Below are 17,764 nucleotides of genomic sequence, written 5' to 3'. Positions count from 1 at the left end.
TATTAGATGATGAAAACTTAACATACAAATTAACACGACCCATTTATATTGGTGCAGGTAAAATCAATATGGGTGAGGATGAAAAATTACGTGGATGGACCTTTCCTAAGAACACAGTTATGTTAAGCATGTTCTGAAAAGCAAGGTTTATAGTATGTTGGTGTTAGGAAGAAGGTATTTCACTACAAGAAAACATATTTTTTACGAGGGCAATATACGTTGTAACTTCGTCGTAAACGGGGTGTTACGACGAATGAACCGCGAAACACGTTTCGTCGTAAAACGCCCGTCGTAACCGACGTTTCGTCGTAAATGACTTGTTAAGTTTACGACAAAATATATTCCTCGTAAAGCACAGGGCAGAGATTCGTCGTAAACGACACGTAAAATTTCGTTGTAAACTCCACGTAATGGATTCGATGTAAAGCACACGTAAACATTTTCGTTGTAACACCCTCGTAAATATTTCGATGTAAACTCCACGTAACATTTCGATGTAAAGACCACGTAAAATCTTCGATGTAAAAGACTCGTAATTATTTTCGACGGTAATCAGTTGTAAATGTTTACGTCGAGCCTACATCGACGTTTCGTTTTATAATATATTTTGAATATTATTTTTAACCTCAAATATATATATATATAAATTTGAATTTATTTAAAATTCTGAATTTTAAATAATTTTAATTTTAAAACGAAATATGAAAATAAAAAACATTTATAAAAAAGCATTTAAAAGTCATAATATTTAAATTCATAATACAAACCGAAAATATTAAAAAAACTACATATCATCGAAGTAGTCGGTGGGGTTGCTCGGCTGTTGACGGGTTGGATCGGACTCTTGGGGATCTCGTACTGGCAACCCAAGAGCGGCTCGTCTCTGACTCAACATTCTCTGCATAACCGGGTTTCCCACGGCCATCACGTCTAGCAAATCCTCAAGAGAGTCTAAACGAACCTGCTGGCTATCCATTCGAGCTTTCATCTGAGAAGTCTCTTCATCCCGTCTCGAAGTGTATGACGAAGTTGCCCTTGCAACTTGGTTAACGGAGCCTATACCGACTATTCGGCCCTTCTTTCTAGGAGCCAGCTATAAAATTAAAACATATATTAATATAGTTATTAAAAATAATGAAAAAAAAATTTTAGTTGTACTACCTCTTCGAAGATTCGGTCGGCTTCTTCGGTGGACAATGTGACGGGTAATCCATCGGGAGACTCCTGAGTTAGTTGCGTCTCCCGTTCTTCAATCCGAGTAGCCACTGCTTGAGCGAGTTTCTCTGATGCAGGATCCACAAAAACTCCGTCGGATGTGGCGTGAGTCATCTTGAATAGGTCAGACAGAGATGGTAAGACTCCCGTCTTCTCCAACTACAAAAAAAAAATATTAAAAGTTATATTAATTGAATATTTTAAAATAAATATTTAAAAACAAAACTTACAACGTCTAGACGGATGCCTGCATGTGGTTTTTGGCCGGTTCTGTGAAGCATGGGCAAATTACCATCTTTATCCTTCGTTCTTCGAGAAGCCGAGCACGAATTGGCCTTTTTGATCGAAGACGGGTGCTTCCAATAGGCGATGAGGCCATCCCACACATCCGTCGTGAGCTCAGTGGGCTTTCCCTCATACCCGTCGAGCTCCCACTTGTCCTTCCAATCGGAGACTGTGTTGCAGAGGCGGATCTTTGCTTTTGCAACGAATTCCGCCTTCACCATCTCGGTGATTCCCAAAGACCAATGCCACTTTTGCTGAAACACAAAAAATTTGAAAAGTTTACAATTAATAATAATATTTAAAAAATATATACATATTTAAAAGTTAAAATTTAATTAAATTTAAAAATCTTACCGCAAACATTTTAAACCACGTGATCTTAACGTGATTTGGAGTCTTGCTCCAGTTCGGATATGCCCCGTCGTAGTAACCCTTAATCGTTTTCGAAACGCTCCGGATGAACTGCACCTTCTGGGACAGGCTCAGGTGCAGCCGCTGGAGGAGGAGGTGGAGGCATATGCGGTGGAGGCATTTGCGGTGGAGGCATCTGCGGTGGAGGAGGACTCCAAGCAACTCTCTGAGAAGGCTGAGAGTCTGGAACTGCGGTGGAGGATGATGGACCAGAAGACGATGGACCGGAAGAAGATGTACCGGAACCATCGTCGCCAAACAAATCTCTATAACTAGGTGCTCTGGATTTTCTTCTAGGAGCCTTCTAAAAAAAATTAAAATAAATTTTATCAGTTACGACATAATAAAAATATTATTCCGTTACCTAACTAATCACCTAAACTAATTACCTAACTAATCACCTAAACTAATTCCGTTACCTAACTAATCACCTAAACTAATTTAAAAAAAAAAAAAAGAGAGAGAGAAGAGAGAGTTTACCTTAGAGAGAGCAAAGGAATTTGGGAGGAATGAGCGAGGCAGCCTCGCTCTCGGCGTCCCCTTATATAGATTAGGATTCGTCGTAAAATCGACGTAAATTTACGACGAAATTACCAGGCCCGCGTTTTTCCATTTACGACGAATTTACCAGGCCCGTGTTTTTTAATTTACGACGAAATTACCAGGCCCGTGTTTTTCGAGTTACGACGAAATTACCAGGCCCGCGTTTTTCCATTTACGACGAAATTACGACGCTTAACCCTAAACACCGAGAATGAAATCCCTAAACCCCAAAGTGACATATCATCTAACATCATATCTTATATCATACTACTTCTTACTCTTTCTTTTAGAAAATATTACAATAGAGAAATCCAACATTTGATACATATATTACATCACTCTAAATCGTTTTCGTTCTCATCACTATCATTACAATCATCATCGTCGCTTCTCTCGAACTCGTCTTCACGTGCTTCATCTGTCGCATCTTCGGGAATATCTTCATATTGAAAGTTTTGCGGGTCGATCAAAAGGATTTGCAGCATCTAGCATTTCATAAAATCTTTTTGCATCCAAATTAGGTTCTTCTACATTTCCAGTTCCATCTGCTATTGTTGTAGTTGTTTCTAAAAATGCATCACTAATCATATCTTGAACCCTATCATGATCTACCATCTGCTCCTCTTGATGATAATTATATTCATTATGCACATGATTCGGTTCTTCATTATGATGAGCATCCTCAAAATTAGCATTACTACTACTAGCTTCATTTCCCCCATAACCCTCTCCATGTTGATACCAAATGTAATACTGTGGTGTAAATCCTCTGTTTACTAAATGATTCCATACAGTTTCACTACGTGCAAATTTCGAATTTTTGCATTTTGAACAGGGGCAGAACATCTTACCGCTTTCCTGCGTGATCGGTGTACAGCCCGCCTGGTGCATGAATGTCTCTAGCCCGTTCAGAAATGCATTCGTCACTCTCCCGTCGGAATCTTTGTGCAAATACATCCAACTTCGTAACTCGTAAATACTACCGCCACCGACCATTTTTTCTACTATTTTTTTTTAAATTTTTTTTTTTTTCCGTTTGTGTCTTGTGAGGAAGAGAGTTGTGTGTTGTGAGGAAGAGAGTTGTGGGAAATGACATATATATAGAGAAATTTTCGAGTTGGGTAGTTGAAATATAACAACGATTTTACAAGGGAAAGTTTACATGGATTTTACATAGTTTTTTTACAACGACTTTACAACGAAACTCGATAAGTTTTTCACCTAAATATAACGGTAACATGATTCGTTGTAATATCGATGTAAAATTTCATTTTCGACGTACTTACGTCGTAATATTACATGGCGTTTATGACGAAATTTGGTTTCGTCGTAATTGCGTTGTTACCCCACCAATTACTATTTCTAAAACAACGATAAGGAACCTGTGTCGTTCGTCTGTCTGCCAATTCAGTGGAACGACAAGGAGAAAGTGGACGGAAGTGCAGCTGGTTTGTACTTGAGAGGAACCTTTGACGATGGTCGGAGGTTTCACTCAAGTATAAACCAACTTCACTTCCCTCCATTTTCTCCTTATCGCTCTACTGAATTGGCAGACAGACGAATGACTCATGTTCGTTATCGTTATCTTCGAAATAGTAATTGGTGGTTCGAGAAGAAGAGAGTTGTGTGTTGTGAGGAAGAGAGTTGTGTGTTGTGAGGAAGAGAGTTGTGGGAAATGACATATATATAGAGAAATATGGTAAGTTTTACATGGATTTTACATGGAAAATTTACAACGCGTTTACAACGAACTTAGGTAAGTTAAAGCACTTTCAATACACGTTTTCACCTTTATGTAACGGTAACATGATTCGTTGTAATGTCGATGTAACGTTTACAACTATTTTGCATTCCACGTACTTTCGTCGTAAACTTACATTAACTTTACGACGAATACATTTCGTCGTAAATTACCATCGAGTTTACGACGAAGTCATGTCGCGTCGTAATTGCGTTGTAAAGCTTATGTAAATTTACGAGGAAATAATTTCCTCGTAAAATACCGTTGTTACTGCTACGTTTTCTTGTAGTGTTTCACCTAGTACGATAGTTTTAATGTTAAAAATATGTTTTATTGGTGAGGAAACACCATATAAGTTTTAGCTTCAATGATCTATATTTTGTTGTGTTTTTTTTGTCACCAATTTATATTTTGTTGTTCTAGTGGTCGAGATAGCTTATAAATGGGTAGATAGAGACATAAGTCTTAAAAAGTAACTGAATTTATTGTGTATCCACGTTTTTAGGAAGTAAGTATCAATTTTGGAAAAAACAAAAATTATTTAAAATTAAATTTATTTATTAATTATTCCAATGGTATCCCCTATATATTAAAAGAGAAGCATCACAACATATTTTTGTAGCCACATGTCATCACCACAATCATTCTTAGAATTCTTAGAAAAATATGTTGATCCATATAAATGTATAATAAACTTTTTATTAAACTAACCATAAACTAATCATAAATGTTCTTCATTGTTTCCTTAAATAAAAATCACGGAATTACCTAATGTGGCTAAAGTATATATGACAATTAATGATTTTGAATAATAAAAGATTTGATAAAAATTACTATATTCTATATCATTTTAAAAAATTTAACTAATTAAAATAAATTAAACAATCATGTTAACTATATAATAAAAATTTAGATTTTTTCGTATATGCTATATTTTGAATTTTTAAAAACGAATATAAATGACTAAAGTTGTTAAAAATCTCACATTGAAACTTTTGTGATCCATGGTCTAAACTTTATGTTATAGCAAGATACAAATGATTATGAAATTACAGAAGTAGGAAGTCTCATTTAATAAATATTATATATATATATGTATATTAATATTCTTAAAAATAAATTATATACCATATAAAATATAAAATACATAAGTATTTTAATTTCGAATTTGCTTTGAATTTTTTTGATAAACATTTTGAACAATTATTGACAACTTAATATTTAGATTTTAAACTTTGCATTGAATATATTTAAAATTATAAATTACTAAAACTATTAAAAATCCCATAATTTTTTTATTGTTATCATTTATTTAAAAAATTTGTTATAGAGAAATACAAACGATCAAAATAATATGAGTATAAAATATTTTTTAGCAGATGTCAATATTAAAAATGTACTTTATATCTATGTTAATATCATGTAAACTTAATTTTATAACATATAAAATAGAAAAAGTATTTGTCTCGATTAATAAAATTTATTTAAGTATTTGTACCTATTTAATTACATACGTAATAGTTACTAATTTTTTTATTATTCAATATATATTTATTATTTCATAATATGTAAAAAATATATAATACTTCAAAATAATTTATATATAATATTCATCCCGCCTAAGGGGCGGGTCTTAACCTAGTTCTATTGTAAATATTGTGTAAGTCTAAGGGTTAGTCTAATTTTGTACTTCTCTTTTAATATATTAGATTTAGCGTACTTAGTGTTCTGTCCCGTACTACTTACGGGTAAAAAATTCCTTAAATTTGATATCAAAATTAAGATGAATTTAGCGTACTTATTGTTCTATCCCGTACTACTACTACATATGGTAAAGAATTTATTAAAACATAAGATACAATGAAGATCAATGCTTGTGAGGAAAATGCAACTTAAAGCTAGTTTGTAATAAGAATTTGAATCGAAATTATGAAAAAGCAAAGATAGAACTGTAAAGTTTGTAGAATCTATTACCTTCTCTACTGGACGGGATTTCTTTATTATACATAGTGCCTACAAAAAAGATTGGGACATAACTGAATTTATAATATCCCTTCACTTGCAAACAGTGTTCTTATTTTGCTTATAGTATTGATCCCATGCTACGCATGAAAATTATTTTGCTTACAAATAAAACAAAGTTTATTTATGTATAATTAAAAATGACATGTATAGATATTTTGAGAACAGAGGCTTCAATAAAATCATTGACGAATTTTATTGTTTTAGTGATGCAGTAGAGTGGAAACATTAATTTCTTTGTCATTGCATGCGTATTCGACATCTCACAAATTATGTATTGCATAAAGTCAGCCTGATCTTTTCAGATGCATAAAGTCAGTGTTTATGAATAAACCTATGGTGATTGTCTGAACCAACACTGTATTGATGGTCACGGAGAACATAGCTGAAGAAGATCCGAATTTGATGGACGAGGTTGAAGCTATGAAGACTGGCATGTGGAACAAGTACTCGAGATATTTTCTCGATCTACGAAATATGGACAATCTATAGTTAACTTACAGTGAATCTTCAGTTACAAAACAGATTGAAAGAAAAAGATCTAAAAATTAACATGAGTATAACAAAGAAGACAGGAGAAATAAGATCTAACCTGCTATCTTAAACCATCATAATTACGAGGCTGAATCTTGATTAAACAGAATCATCTTCATCGATGAAATTTTCAGAGGGTATATTTTCATGATTTAGGTGAGAAGATGAAAGATCATCTTGCCGACAGAGAGAGAGATAGAGAAAACTTTAATTTGTTAGGTTTAACGAGTTTTTTTTTTTCGGAAAAAACTGTTACTATAGAATTGGGCCACATTATTTAATTTCCTAATATGATCCATTTTGATAACTCCCTTATTTTTTGGTCCACTAAAATTTTTGTTGTTTTATTATAGTTATTGGTATTTATAGTTTATATATAATACATAGGTAATCATATAGTTATCTCAAAATAAATTTGTTGTTCGTTAATACTATGGATATGTAATTATTATTTTTAAATTAACATTTTCCTATATTAGGGTTACAATATCAAATAAACAATGCAAAAAATATATATATACACTAAGGTATTGTATTTTTTCGTGTTGCAAATACATTAAATACAATAACAATCATATGATAGCGAATAACGTGGACCAAACTTTATACAACCCAATAATTTTCTATTGGATATAAATTGATAATAATTTTACAAGTTACAGCAAACACCCGTCCAGTCGGGCGGGTCAAGATCTAGTGACATATTATAGCTGCTAATAGGGTCCAACATCTACTCTATTAAATCTAACTACTTGATTGACATGCATACCAAGTCAAGATAAAATCTCCCAGAGTTAGATAAGTGTGTGAAGAGTTTGTGGAAGCGATGTTATCGTATCATTACTTGAGTGGGGGTTACGATGGCTCTGATTGATTCTGAATCAAAATCTAAGCGGTCAAATACTAATCTCAATCTCGCAAGATTCTCTTTAGCTCATGTCAACTTAAATCATATATTATGTTTGTTTCAGGTGGCATCACATATTGTGTTACATTTGTTTGTAAATGATAACTATACACTAACGATCCTGGATTTTTATGTGTGTTTTATGTTGTATTTTTGATATATAAAACTTCATAATATTTGTTTTTAAAATAACATGAATATTAATAAATAGCTTTTAGGATATATTGATTGTGGGTTTCGGGTGAGGACCGTTTACAACTACTATTACCCGGATGGATGAATAATTACACTGTGAGTATGCTTGAGTCTTGGAAATGTCTTGAAGCATCATACTATAAATGCATAGTATAAATGTTGAATTGATTACTTAATATTTTAGATTTTGCTCTAAAAAGCATACCTTTTGTTTACTAATACGATTAACAATTTAACTAATAAATATTATTTCATGAAAATATTTACTAGTCTTATAGAGTATTATAGTGAACTTCTTATAATTTCAACTTTTCATTTCAAATCATTATTTTAATATGTCTATAACTAGGTAAAAAGCCAAACTAAAGGTGATATAATATAATAGCATTGTATGTTGTAACATTTTCTCGTAACTTTATTTTAGTGGGGATACAAATGATATAAAAAGGCACTATGAACTATGGAGATGTTACATCCATTCTCAATCATACTTTTAAAATTAATCATTGTTCCTCAATGAATAATTCCTTGATATTTAATTTACCTTATCAACTTCCAGAAGCTTAGACATGCGGTATTAAAAGACCTTCACGTCTTTTCACTTGAAAAATAAGTATAAGTAAACAATACTTGCCTTATTACCAATGTATTATGAAAAATAAAACAGTAATAGTATCTATGATTTTAAAACTGGTAATTGAGTTATACAAAGAATGTTTTGGACCTTTTGATGAGAGCGTTGAGTCAGTGAATATGTTTTGATATTTTTACAGAAAAAAAAACAGAAACAAGAGCTTTCATGCTCTTACGTATATTACGCTATTTATGTGTGCTGTTTTACGTGTTTTATATTCTTACAGACGGAAGGAAAAATGATATTTATAGATCAAGTTAACAAACACAGCAAAGGCAATCACCAAAAAGAAAAAAACACAGCAGAGGCAATTAGCTAGTAAGTCATATTCATTCCATCTATTCTATTATATATGTATTTAGAAATTCGATACATGATATGCATATCACTCTTTTTGTTTACAACTATATCTAAGAATTATATAATTGGTAAATGCATAGAAGAATACAAAAATTCCAAAGATTCCCATGTGGAAGCTCAACCAATCTGATACTAAGTACTAGCCTTTGGAATTATGTGAGATTATCTTTTTGACCATAGCTATTCATAAATATCATTAAACAATCAAGAGGTGGTCTTGAAAACCTTTTGTCAAGAAAAAAACAATCAAGAGGTGGTCCATATATATACACCTTATTGTTGTGGAAAACTTACTCATCTAAAGAGTGCAACATATGATTATGATATCTAGAAAAGATTAATTTAAGAAAACTGATGTTATTTGCATAAACTAAATCGAATGGTCTCCGATCCAAACGAGAAAAGATTTAGAAATTAATTAATTATTTACTCCTACGTAGTAAGGTTGAATGCAACTATTTTTTCTACAAGTTTTCCTTACAAAAAATAAACCAGTAGCAGCCAAAAAAACGTGTAGAAACATTATAATACCACTTTCAAGATCAATTTCAATGCCAAGCTGTTTGCATGCTTAATTTTAATCATATTTCTCTCCAATAATAATGGACCGCCTATGGACATTTTTGTGTGTATGTGGACCAATTCACATCACATGCAAATCAAGATGATCATATGATATAAAATGCTAAATCTACTTTTATGCATAGATGTGTGTTCCACCAATTTTCATTAATACAAACACAAGCTTATCATATCATACGTAGACAATGAACTCGGATAAGGTTATGGCCACAATGGTTCTTATCCAAAACAACTGTTGGATTGGATTGATTAGGTCGAGATTGAGATTTTTTATGAACCAAACATATAATTTTAGTTTCTTTTAAACCAAATTGAAGTTAACAAAGTCAAAATAACTTAATCAAACCCGATGTAACACGTTTATTATATTTTAAATCTGGTAGGGCTAAGGCATAAAAGATTGATACGACTTTGATGATGTAGAAGGTTTATATTTAATATACGTAACTATTGGGGTGAAACCAAAATAGTTAAAGAGTTACAGCGCTAAAGTCAAAATAATAAAAAAGTTAAAACAATTACATTTTTATAAAATAAAACAAAATAAGACAAGGCTCTCTATCTGTTCTGTTCTTCTCTCTTGTCCAGAGGGAGAAAGGCGACTCTGTGTTGCGTTGCGTGAGAGAGGAAGAACCTTCTGCGCGTAACTTTCCATTAATAACATATTGAAAACAAACAAAAGAGAAGAAGACGATGAAGCCTTCGGAGGTTTCTTGAGAATATTAAAATTGTTTAATTTTTAATCCTTTTGATCTCTATCGAGTTTGACACTCGTCTCTTCACGCAATCGCGTTCGTTTCCTCGTATCGCGTCTGCTTTTTGCGTCTAGGATTTGCTTAGAGTTCGTTCCTTTTGATAAAAAAAAAAGTTTGTTCTGGGTACTTAGGAAAGTATATATTAGTACTAGATTTGGCTTAAAGTTGGAGACTTTGAGGATATCTCGTGGTGGGTTCCTTGGAAAGTACAATCGATTGTGGTCGTTGATGAATCTGTGTGTTGGTCAAGGGTCGAAGATATAGAAAGCATTAGTCTTTAATTCGAATTGGTTTGGCTCCCATCTCTGTTTCCTAATTGATTAGGTGAGTCACCTTCCCTACGATGAGTGCAAGCTTCACTGATGATGAAGGCAAGCTTACTCTCTGCGTGGCTGAGAACGGCCACTCATTTGCATTTGAATGCAGCGAGACAACTTCAGTTGAATCCGTGATGCGTTTCGTTGAGTCTGTCTCCGGCATTAGCTTCTCCGACCAGCTCCTCCTCTCGCTGGACATGAGACTCGAGCCACAGAAGCTGCTTTCTTCCTTCGGGCTTCCCGCAGGTGATAGAGAAGTCTTTGTTTTCAACAAAGCTATGCTGCAAAGCAACTCTCATCCGCCATCACCGGAAGATGTGGATTTAGAGGAGGTAGTTGATGCTTTACCACCTGCGGCTTCTTTACATGAACATCACCCCTTGGACGATGCGTCAGATCCAGCTTTAAAGGCCTTACCTTCGTACGAGAGGCAGTTCAGATACCATTTCCTTAGAGGCCGCGCTATCTACAACTGCACGGTCCTGAAGCATGAGAACTGCGAGAGGTTTGCAAGAGAGCAGAAGGTGCAGCAGCGTGCTGTGGAAGTTGCAACCGCGAACCTGGAGCAGTACTACAGGGTGATCTACCAGAACTACCTCGAGTTTATGAAGCGTTACAAGCATCAGCACCGTCTCCACTCCGATCTGCTGATGAATTTCGGAAGGGATGTTGAGAAGCTGAGGTCGGTTAAGGTTCACCCTTACCTGCAAACCGATTCGAGGAAATGCTTGCTGGATTTTGTCAAGGAAGATAAGTTATCACAGGCTGTGGAGAGTTGTGGGAGCTCTCACAGGCAGTTTGAGAATAAGATTGCGCAGTTCCAGCAGATGTTTGTGGAGGTCAAGCGCAAGGTGGAGGAGTTGTTTGCTTGCAGGGCTTCCTTATCGATGGAGAACTTGGAAGTGACTGTTAAGGAGCACCAACACTTCATTAATGAGCAAAATAGCATAATGCAATCTCTCAGGTTTGTTCACTTTGTAAACTGAGAACACCTTTTCATTTGTCTCTACTGGGAAATTTTATGTTGGTATGTAGCAGTGCTCAAGAAATCTCTAGTCGGTAACTAGGCTTTTTGCAGAGTACTAGCGACTAGGCCGATTATAGTAAGAGTTAATGAATTATTTATTTATTTTCTATGTAAGATATTTTAGTTTTTTGAGTTCAATCATAAAATTATTTTGATGAATAATCAAAATTAGATATATAAAGCAAAAGAAAGTAGACAAATTTGTGGATCTATATCAACATTATTGCTTAATTTAACAGATTTATATTGATTAAAACCGATTTTAACCAATTTGTAACTGTTTTAACCAATTTGAATCGTATAAATCAGATTTAAAGAAAATTGTTTCGACTAGGCTGGTGCCTAGACCGATTTTTAGAACTGTAGTCAATTCAAATGGTGACTTTCTCCCTTTTACACATGAAAATTTCTGCTATCTGACAGTGTTTTATGAATCCTGAAACAGCAAAGATGTCAATACGGTTAAGAAGCTTGTGGATGATTGTATGTCAAGCCAATTTTCCTCATCCCTCCGACCTCATGACGCTGTTTCAGCCCTGGGTCCTATGTACGAAGTGCATGACAGGAGCCACCTTCCCCAGATGCAGGCTTGCTATGACTCCATCTCAGAACTCCTGGAATTTTGCAAAAACAAGAAGAATGAGATGAACAACTTTGTACATACTTACATGCAAAAGATAACATTCGTCACATACATCATCAAAGACGCTAAGTTACAGTTTCCCGTCTTTAGAGAGGCGATGGTGCGTCAGGACGACTTATTCGCGGACCTGAAGTTAGTCCGCGGTGTTGGCCCCGCTTACAGGGCCTGCCTCGCGGAGGCGGTGAGAAGAAAAGCCTCTATGAAGCTTTACATGGGCATGGCTGGGCAGTTGGCGGAGAAGCTTGCTATGAAGAGGGAGGCAGAGGTCAGGAGGCGTGAGGAGTTTCTTAAAACGCATGGTCCCTTTGTACCTCGTGATGTGTTGGCCTCAATGGGTTTATATGATACTCCCACTCAGTGTGATGTCAATGTCTCTCCTTATGATACTAGTTTGATCAATATTGAAATGGCAGACGTTGATAGATATGCTCCTGAGTATCTTGTTGGGTTACAGTCAAAGATTGCATCCTCAAGTAGTTCTGCTGAGGCTGAGGAGATAGGTGTAGACACTAACAAAGATAGTTTTGATGATATCTTAGAGGCGTCAGAGTTAGTGGAGATAGCTGGAACCAGCAAGATGGAAGTTGAGAACGCAAAACTAAAAGCTGAACTTGCTTCTGCTATCTCTCGGATTTGTTCATTAGGTCCCCGAGTTGAATACGAGGAGATAGATGAAAGTGAAATAGAAAATTTATTGAAAAACGCAGCGCAGAAAACAGAAGAGGCTCTCCAGGCGAAAGATGAGTATGGGAAACATCTCCTATCTATGCTCAAGGAGAAACAAAGACATTGTGATTCGTATGAGAAGCGCATCCGCGAACTGGAACAGCGTCTCAGCGATGAGTGTTCACAGGGACAGAGACGTGTTAATAACAAGGATGTGTCTGGTGGCTTAAACCTTCTGCACGAAAAAGCTTCAGGTGGTTTGGAAGGCAGCAAAGGTCATGTGTCCGGTTCTGAGCCCATGGATGAGGTCTCATGTGTTTCAAACCATTCTATCAAGCAGCCGTGTAAAGCTAGGGAAGGTATGGATGAGAGTATGGTGGATTCCTCCTCTCTGGTGCTAAGCCATCCTCTTGATTCATCGATGCTGGAAAGCCAGCAAAACAATGAGAAGGGTGGAAAGGATAATTTGGTGGGGGGAATGGGTGTGTTTCTAAGTAACAGTTCAACAGCCGAGAGCCCAACTAAATCTTTAGATACCAAACACAGTGATGATATTATTTTGGAGCTTAGAAATGAGCTGATGGAGAAGTCCAGTAAACTGAATGAGACTGAGTCCAAGCTAAATGGTGCTGTGGAAGAGGTAGCCAGTCTGAGCAGAGAGTTGGAAATGAATCAGAAACTTCTTGAAGAATCCCAGGTTTTGCAGCTATCTCATCTCTTTTTTCTCTGGAATCTTTAAAAGTTTTCTTTCTGATGTGGTAAGTAATGCTTTTTTGGTTGTAGATGAATTGTGCGCATTTGGAGAACTGCTTACATGAAGCAAGAGAAGAAGCTCAGACACATCTTTGTGCTGCTGATCGTAGAGCGTCTGAGTATACTGCGCTTCGTGCCTCATCTGTGAAGATGCGAGGTCTCTTTGAAAGATTCCGGAGCTCTGTCTGTGCTGGTGGTGGGGTTGCTGGCTTTGCCGAGTCTTTGCGTACTTTGGCTCAAGCTTTAGACAAGTAAGTTCCTGTCTGTACCATTGCTTCCAAAACTATTGTCATGTTTCTTATCCACTTTTCAAGTTCTTGTTTCTCATGTTTTTTTTCTGCATCTTTCCTACTTTGGCAATTTCACAGCTCTATTAATGACAATGAAGATGATGGTACTGTTGAGTTCCGGAAATGCATCCGAGTCCTCTCAGACAAAGTTAGCTTCATTTCCAAACACCGGGAGGAGTTACTTGAAAAGTGCCGAAATCTTGATGCTACAATTGAACAGACAAGAAAGGAGTTGGTGGAGAAGAAAGAGCTGGTGAAAACATTGTACACTAAGCACCAACTTGGGAAGCAGGTAGACTCCTGTTGTTTCTAATAGCAGTCATTGTTTCACTGTTTGGAATGTCCTCGGTTTTGAATGAGAAAATTGGTGGACAGGCAAATAAAGAAAAGATATCATTCGGTCGTCTTGAAGTCCATGAGATAGCAGCATTTGTGCTAAATCAAGCAGGACATTACGAGGCGATCAACAGGAACTGCCCAAACTACTACTTGTCCTCTGAATCCGAGGCATTGTTCACAGAACGCCTCCCAAACCGGCCTACATACATTGTTGGACAGATTGTCCACATCGAGCGTCAAGCAGTGAAGCAGCCAAATTTGGCATCAAGTTCAATGTCAACATCGTCTTCAGGAACAACAACAACAACAACAACAAACCCTTATGGTCTTTCTTCAGGATGTGAATACTTCATAGTGACAATAGCAATGCTGCCTGACACTTCTATTCATCAACAAGCTTCCTGATCCTTTTGCTTGTTCTCAAGGCAGATAGATGTGATGGAAGGAACCCCCTCTCCCCTTCCTAAAAAGAAGATGTAAATACTTTTTATTCAAATAACAATCAATAACCGGACAGCCCTTGTTTGTTTTGTGGGTGTTGGTTTTCATTTCAACTTTTTAACTTTTTTATTTATTTCATATCTTTCTTCTTCCTGTAAAGCTGATGATCACTGATCTTAGATTCTTAGTTTAATCTCTTATCCTCATACTCTGCTTTGCTTTTAATGCTGTAATAAAAGAACAATGTAATTATTATATATATAAAAATAAAAGTTCACGATTAATAATGGAATGCCTACCACTCTTGAGTTGTTTTACATAATTGAGTTTATCTACACAAGTTCATTATGAAAACACGTTTCTTCAAATCCTTGTAGGGGTTTTAGTAACCAAAAGAGACTTTTGATTTACATGAAAAACAAAAAAAGAAAAAAAACTAAAAGTTCAGGCTTCTATACTTGCCAAATCCTGAAAACAAAAGCAGAATCTATAGAATTATCTATTATATGCATCACCATCTTCTTCTGAAATGTTGGACAAGAACTTTGGCAAGGATGTGATTCGGGGGAGGTGTAAGAGCAAATCGCTGAACGAGTCTTTTCTCAACATACCCTGTGGTTTGCTGCTGGAAGCAGGATCAAGAACTCTGTTGTTGTTGTTGGCAGACACTGTCCCATTCAGATCATGGAGTTCAGACTTAAATCCACCTGACACTTCAGTATTGAGCTGTGAGTTTGCAGCGACGCTGGGATCCTTGTACAAGAGGTTGAACAAAGAATTAACCCTTGGCATGAGAGACTTCTCGTCTGGTGTATCGAACTGGATATTATCACTTAGCAATTGCTGTTTCAAGATCTCGAATTTCTCCAGATGTTCCGGATGGTTTCCACCAGCAGAATCAGAGAGAAGTCCAACAAAATCGCTCACTGAGATGGATTGTTGTAATCCAGGTACTTTTATCTGACTCGAATCAGTTATGTTTCTTGAATCAGATAAGAATGCAACCAAATCACTCACTGACATAGATTGATTCAGCCCAGCTTCTTCTTCAACCTGATTCGAATCCATAGTGTTCTTTGAATCACCGAGAACTGCAAGGAAATCACTCAGTGATATAGCTTTGTGTAGTCCAATCTGACCACAATCCGTTGTGTTTCTTGAGTTGACTGCTTCAGCACCTCCAATTCCTCCTTCATTTGCGCGAGCATCTATCACTAGAGATTAATGAAACAAACAAGCAGAAAAAGAAAACACACAATCTTAATGTGGTTCAAAAAGTGAAAATGGAAAAAACCTACTCCAATATAAGGAGGTATGAAAGCAACTAGAATGTGCAGTTATCACAATACCTGAGCTGGGAGATGGTGCTTCGTGAGACAGATACATATGTTCAGATGATGACTGAGCCCCAACGGGAGATGCTATTGAAGGACCCGAGCCAAGATTCGAATTCCCATAAGGATATCCCTTTGATTCACTTGGATCCTCAAAGATAGATTGCCGAGCATCAAAGTAGGGAAAGTCCATGATTATCTCTGGCTCACGGCTTAGATGGAAAAGACGATGATCACATTGCACAAGCTTTTCGAAATGTTTGTTCATTATCCCTTGAGCACATTGCAGAAAATGCTTCCTAAAAGATCACATAGAGACTACCATCAGGTGAAGCTAGGACTAGTCATAAAATGCTAAGTTTTTTCAATTACACGAATCGTTTCCTCCTAAGAGCAGAGGACACAAGATATATCTGTACCTGTACAAGCTGGCTTGGCCATCGGTGAAGTCTGATGTTGCCTGCCACAAAGTATGTTTTCTAGGCTGTGGGTTTGTTTCCCGAAAAAATAAAGGCTGCCTAGAAAGCTGAAAAAAAAAAAGAGATCAGAGATTAGAGTCAGAACAAAAGCCTAGGATGTGTGAATGAAAAAGAGCATGAGTGAATATTGTACCACGAGAGTCAACGTTCCAGGTCCATCTTCAGGACAGTTTGCCTTTAAACCCACAATATCCGACCACTGGATCTCGATTTTACTCTTAAGACCTTGTTCCAGCACTTCCCAAACAAGTTTATGTTTTGCAAAGTAACACTTCGCCACCAAATCACCTTCATACCTTGATTTGTACTATCAAAAACAGAACCCTGTCAAGTCAGAACCATTAAACATAAATCAAAACAAAATTGCTCACGGCTCACCTCCCACTTGCCAATCTTTAAAACTGAAGCAGGAAAGTTGGAAGCTTTCAGCTTCTCAATACTCCCTGGAGCTAACGCCGCTCCAGCTGATGCAGCAGCGATACATTTACTCTCTTTCTTAACACCCGTCGTTTGCAGCGTCTCAGCTTTTGAGTCACCACTCTGCGTTAGCCTCATCTGAATCAAATCCAACAAAGACGGACTCTTCCTAAGGCTTAGTCCAAGAGGACTCGGCTCATCAAGAGGGTTGTACTTGGCCGGTGCCATTGGCGACGAGCTAGTCCCAGAGCTCCATAACTAAATCATTCCATTCAGCAAATAAATTTCATAAAAAAAGTAAACTTTACAATCAAATTCGCAGAGAAAGAACAAACCCTAGATCGCTTGTTGAGAGGACCGTGCTCTTCTTCCAAATCATCCTCCACGATCTCCAATTTCACCGGAAACTCAGCTCGGCGCTTCGCCGACAATTCAGACTCCGATCTCCTCATTTCCACCATCCAAACACGAATCACTTCGAAACCCAAAATCGGATAAGTCAATCAGCTCGCGAAATCACGAAGAAGGAAACAAAAGTCGGAATCTTTCACAGAGGATTGATTGATTATCAATCAGCAAACCCTAGAAATTAATAAGAGATCGATTGATTGAAAAAAAAGAGGATTCTCCTCGACGCGTGTTTCCCGCGACTGTAACGCCACGCGCTATTGTTATTTGAAGAGTGAAAATTCCCAAATTATCCACCGCTTGTGCCGTTGAATAGAGGACTACTTTAGTCATTTTACGGTTATCGCTGGCGAACAGCCAGTATATATTGGGTGGGTCCCGTATTTGCTTATTCTTGTGACGGCTATAGGTAGAGAATTTGCCAAGTGTTTCTCTCTTTTTTTTTTTTTTCCGTCAATAGATGATT

The 17,764-nt window shown here is 36.4% G+C and overlaps 2 protein-coding genes across 2 annotated transcripts; one reads left to right on the top strand and one right to left on the bottom strand.

Moving 5' to 3' along the window:
* Positions 1–10,005: 10,005 nt before the first annotated feature.
* LOC103862002 (autophagy-related protein 11) lies at positions 10,006–14,866 on the top strand. Its single transcript, XM_009139718.3, has 5 exons — positions 10,006–11,465; positions 11,974–13,534; positions 13,621–13,841; positions 13,959–14,172; positions 14,256–14,866. The coding sequence occupies exons 1-5, from the start codon at positions 10,528–10,530 to the stop codon at positions 14,622–14,624; spliced, it is 3,303 nt and encodes a 1,100-aa protein (XP_009137966.1). The 5' UTR covers positions 10,006–10,527; the 3' UTR covers positions 14,625–14,866.
* A 74-nt stretch (positions 14,867–14,940) lies between these two features.
* Positions 14,941–17,545, bottom strand: LOC103862001. The gene is made up of 6 exons (XM_009139717.3): positions 17,226–17,545; positions 16,852–17,148; positions 16,607–16,780; positions 16,414–16,520; positions 16,010–16,293; positions 14,941–15,874 (listed from the first exon to the last, which is right to left on the bottom strand). Exons 1-6 carry the CDS (start codon positions 17,349–17,351, stop codon positions 15,156–15,158), a joined length of 1,707 nt encoding a protein of 568 aa, XP_009137965.1. The 5' UTR covers positions 17,352–17,545; the 3' UTR covers positions 14,941–15,155.
* Between the last annotated feature and the right edge of the window lie 219 nt (positions 17,546–17,764).

This window comes from Brassica rapa, chromosome A03, assembly GCF_000309985.2.
Source record: "Brassica rapa cultivar Chiifu-401-42 chromosome A03, CAAS_Brap_v3.01, whole genome shotgun sequence".
In the NCBI taxonomy this organism is placed as follows: domain Eukaryota; kingdom Viridiplantae; phylum Streptophyta; class Magnoliopsida; order Brassicales; family Brassicaceae; genus Brassica; species Brassica rapa.
The sequence above is the reverse complement of the archived record's forward strand: the minus strand, read 5'-3'. Positions and strand labels throughout refer to the sequence as shown.

What these genes read in the sequence shown, in the direction of transcription:
- LOC103862001 (XM_009139717.3), bottom strand. Translation starts at nt 17,351, where the DNA reads ATGGTGGAAATGAGGAGATCGGAGTCTGAATTGTCGGCGAAGCGCCGA. An exon ending in TAAAGATTGGCAAGTGGGAG is followed by an intron (nt 16,781 to 16,851) that starts GTGAGCCGTGAG and finishes TGTTTTTGATAG; the next exon opens with TACAAATCAAGGTATGAAGG. An exon ending in AGCACCATCTCCCAGCTCAG is followed by an intron (nt 15,875 to 16,009) that starts GTATTGTGATAA and finishes ATTAATCTCTAG; the next exon opens with TGATAGATGCTCGCGCAAAT.
- LOC103862002 (XM_009139718.3), top strand. Translation starts at nt 10,528, where the DNA reads ATGAGTGCAAGCTTCACTGATGATGAAGGCAAGCTTACTCTCTGCGTG. An exon ending in AGCATAATGCAATCTCTCAG is followed by an intron (nt 11,466 to 11,973) that starts GTTTGTTCACTT and finishes ATCCTGAAACAG; the next exon opens with CAAAGATGTCAATACGGTTA. An exon ending in AGCACCAACTTGGGAAGCAG is followed by an intron (nt 14,173 to 14,255) that starts GTAGACTCCTGT and finishes ATTGGTGGACAG; the next exon opens with GCAAATAAAGAAAAGATATC.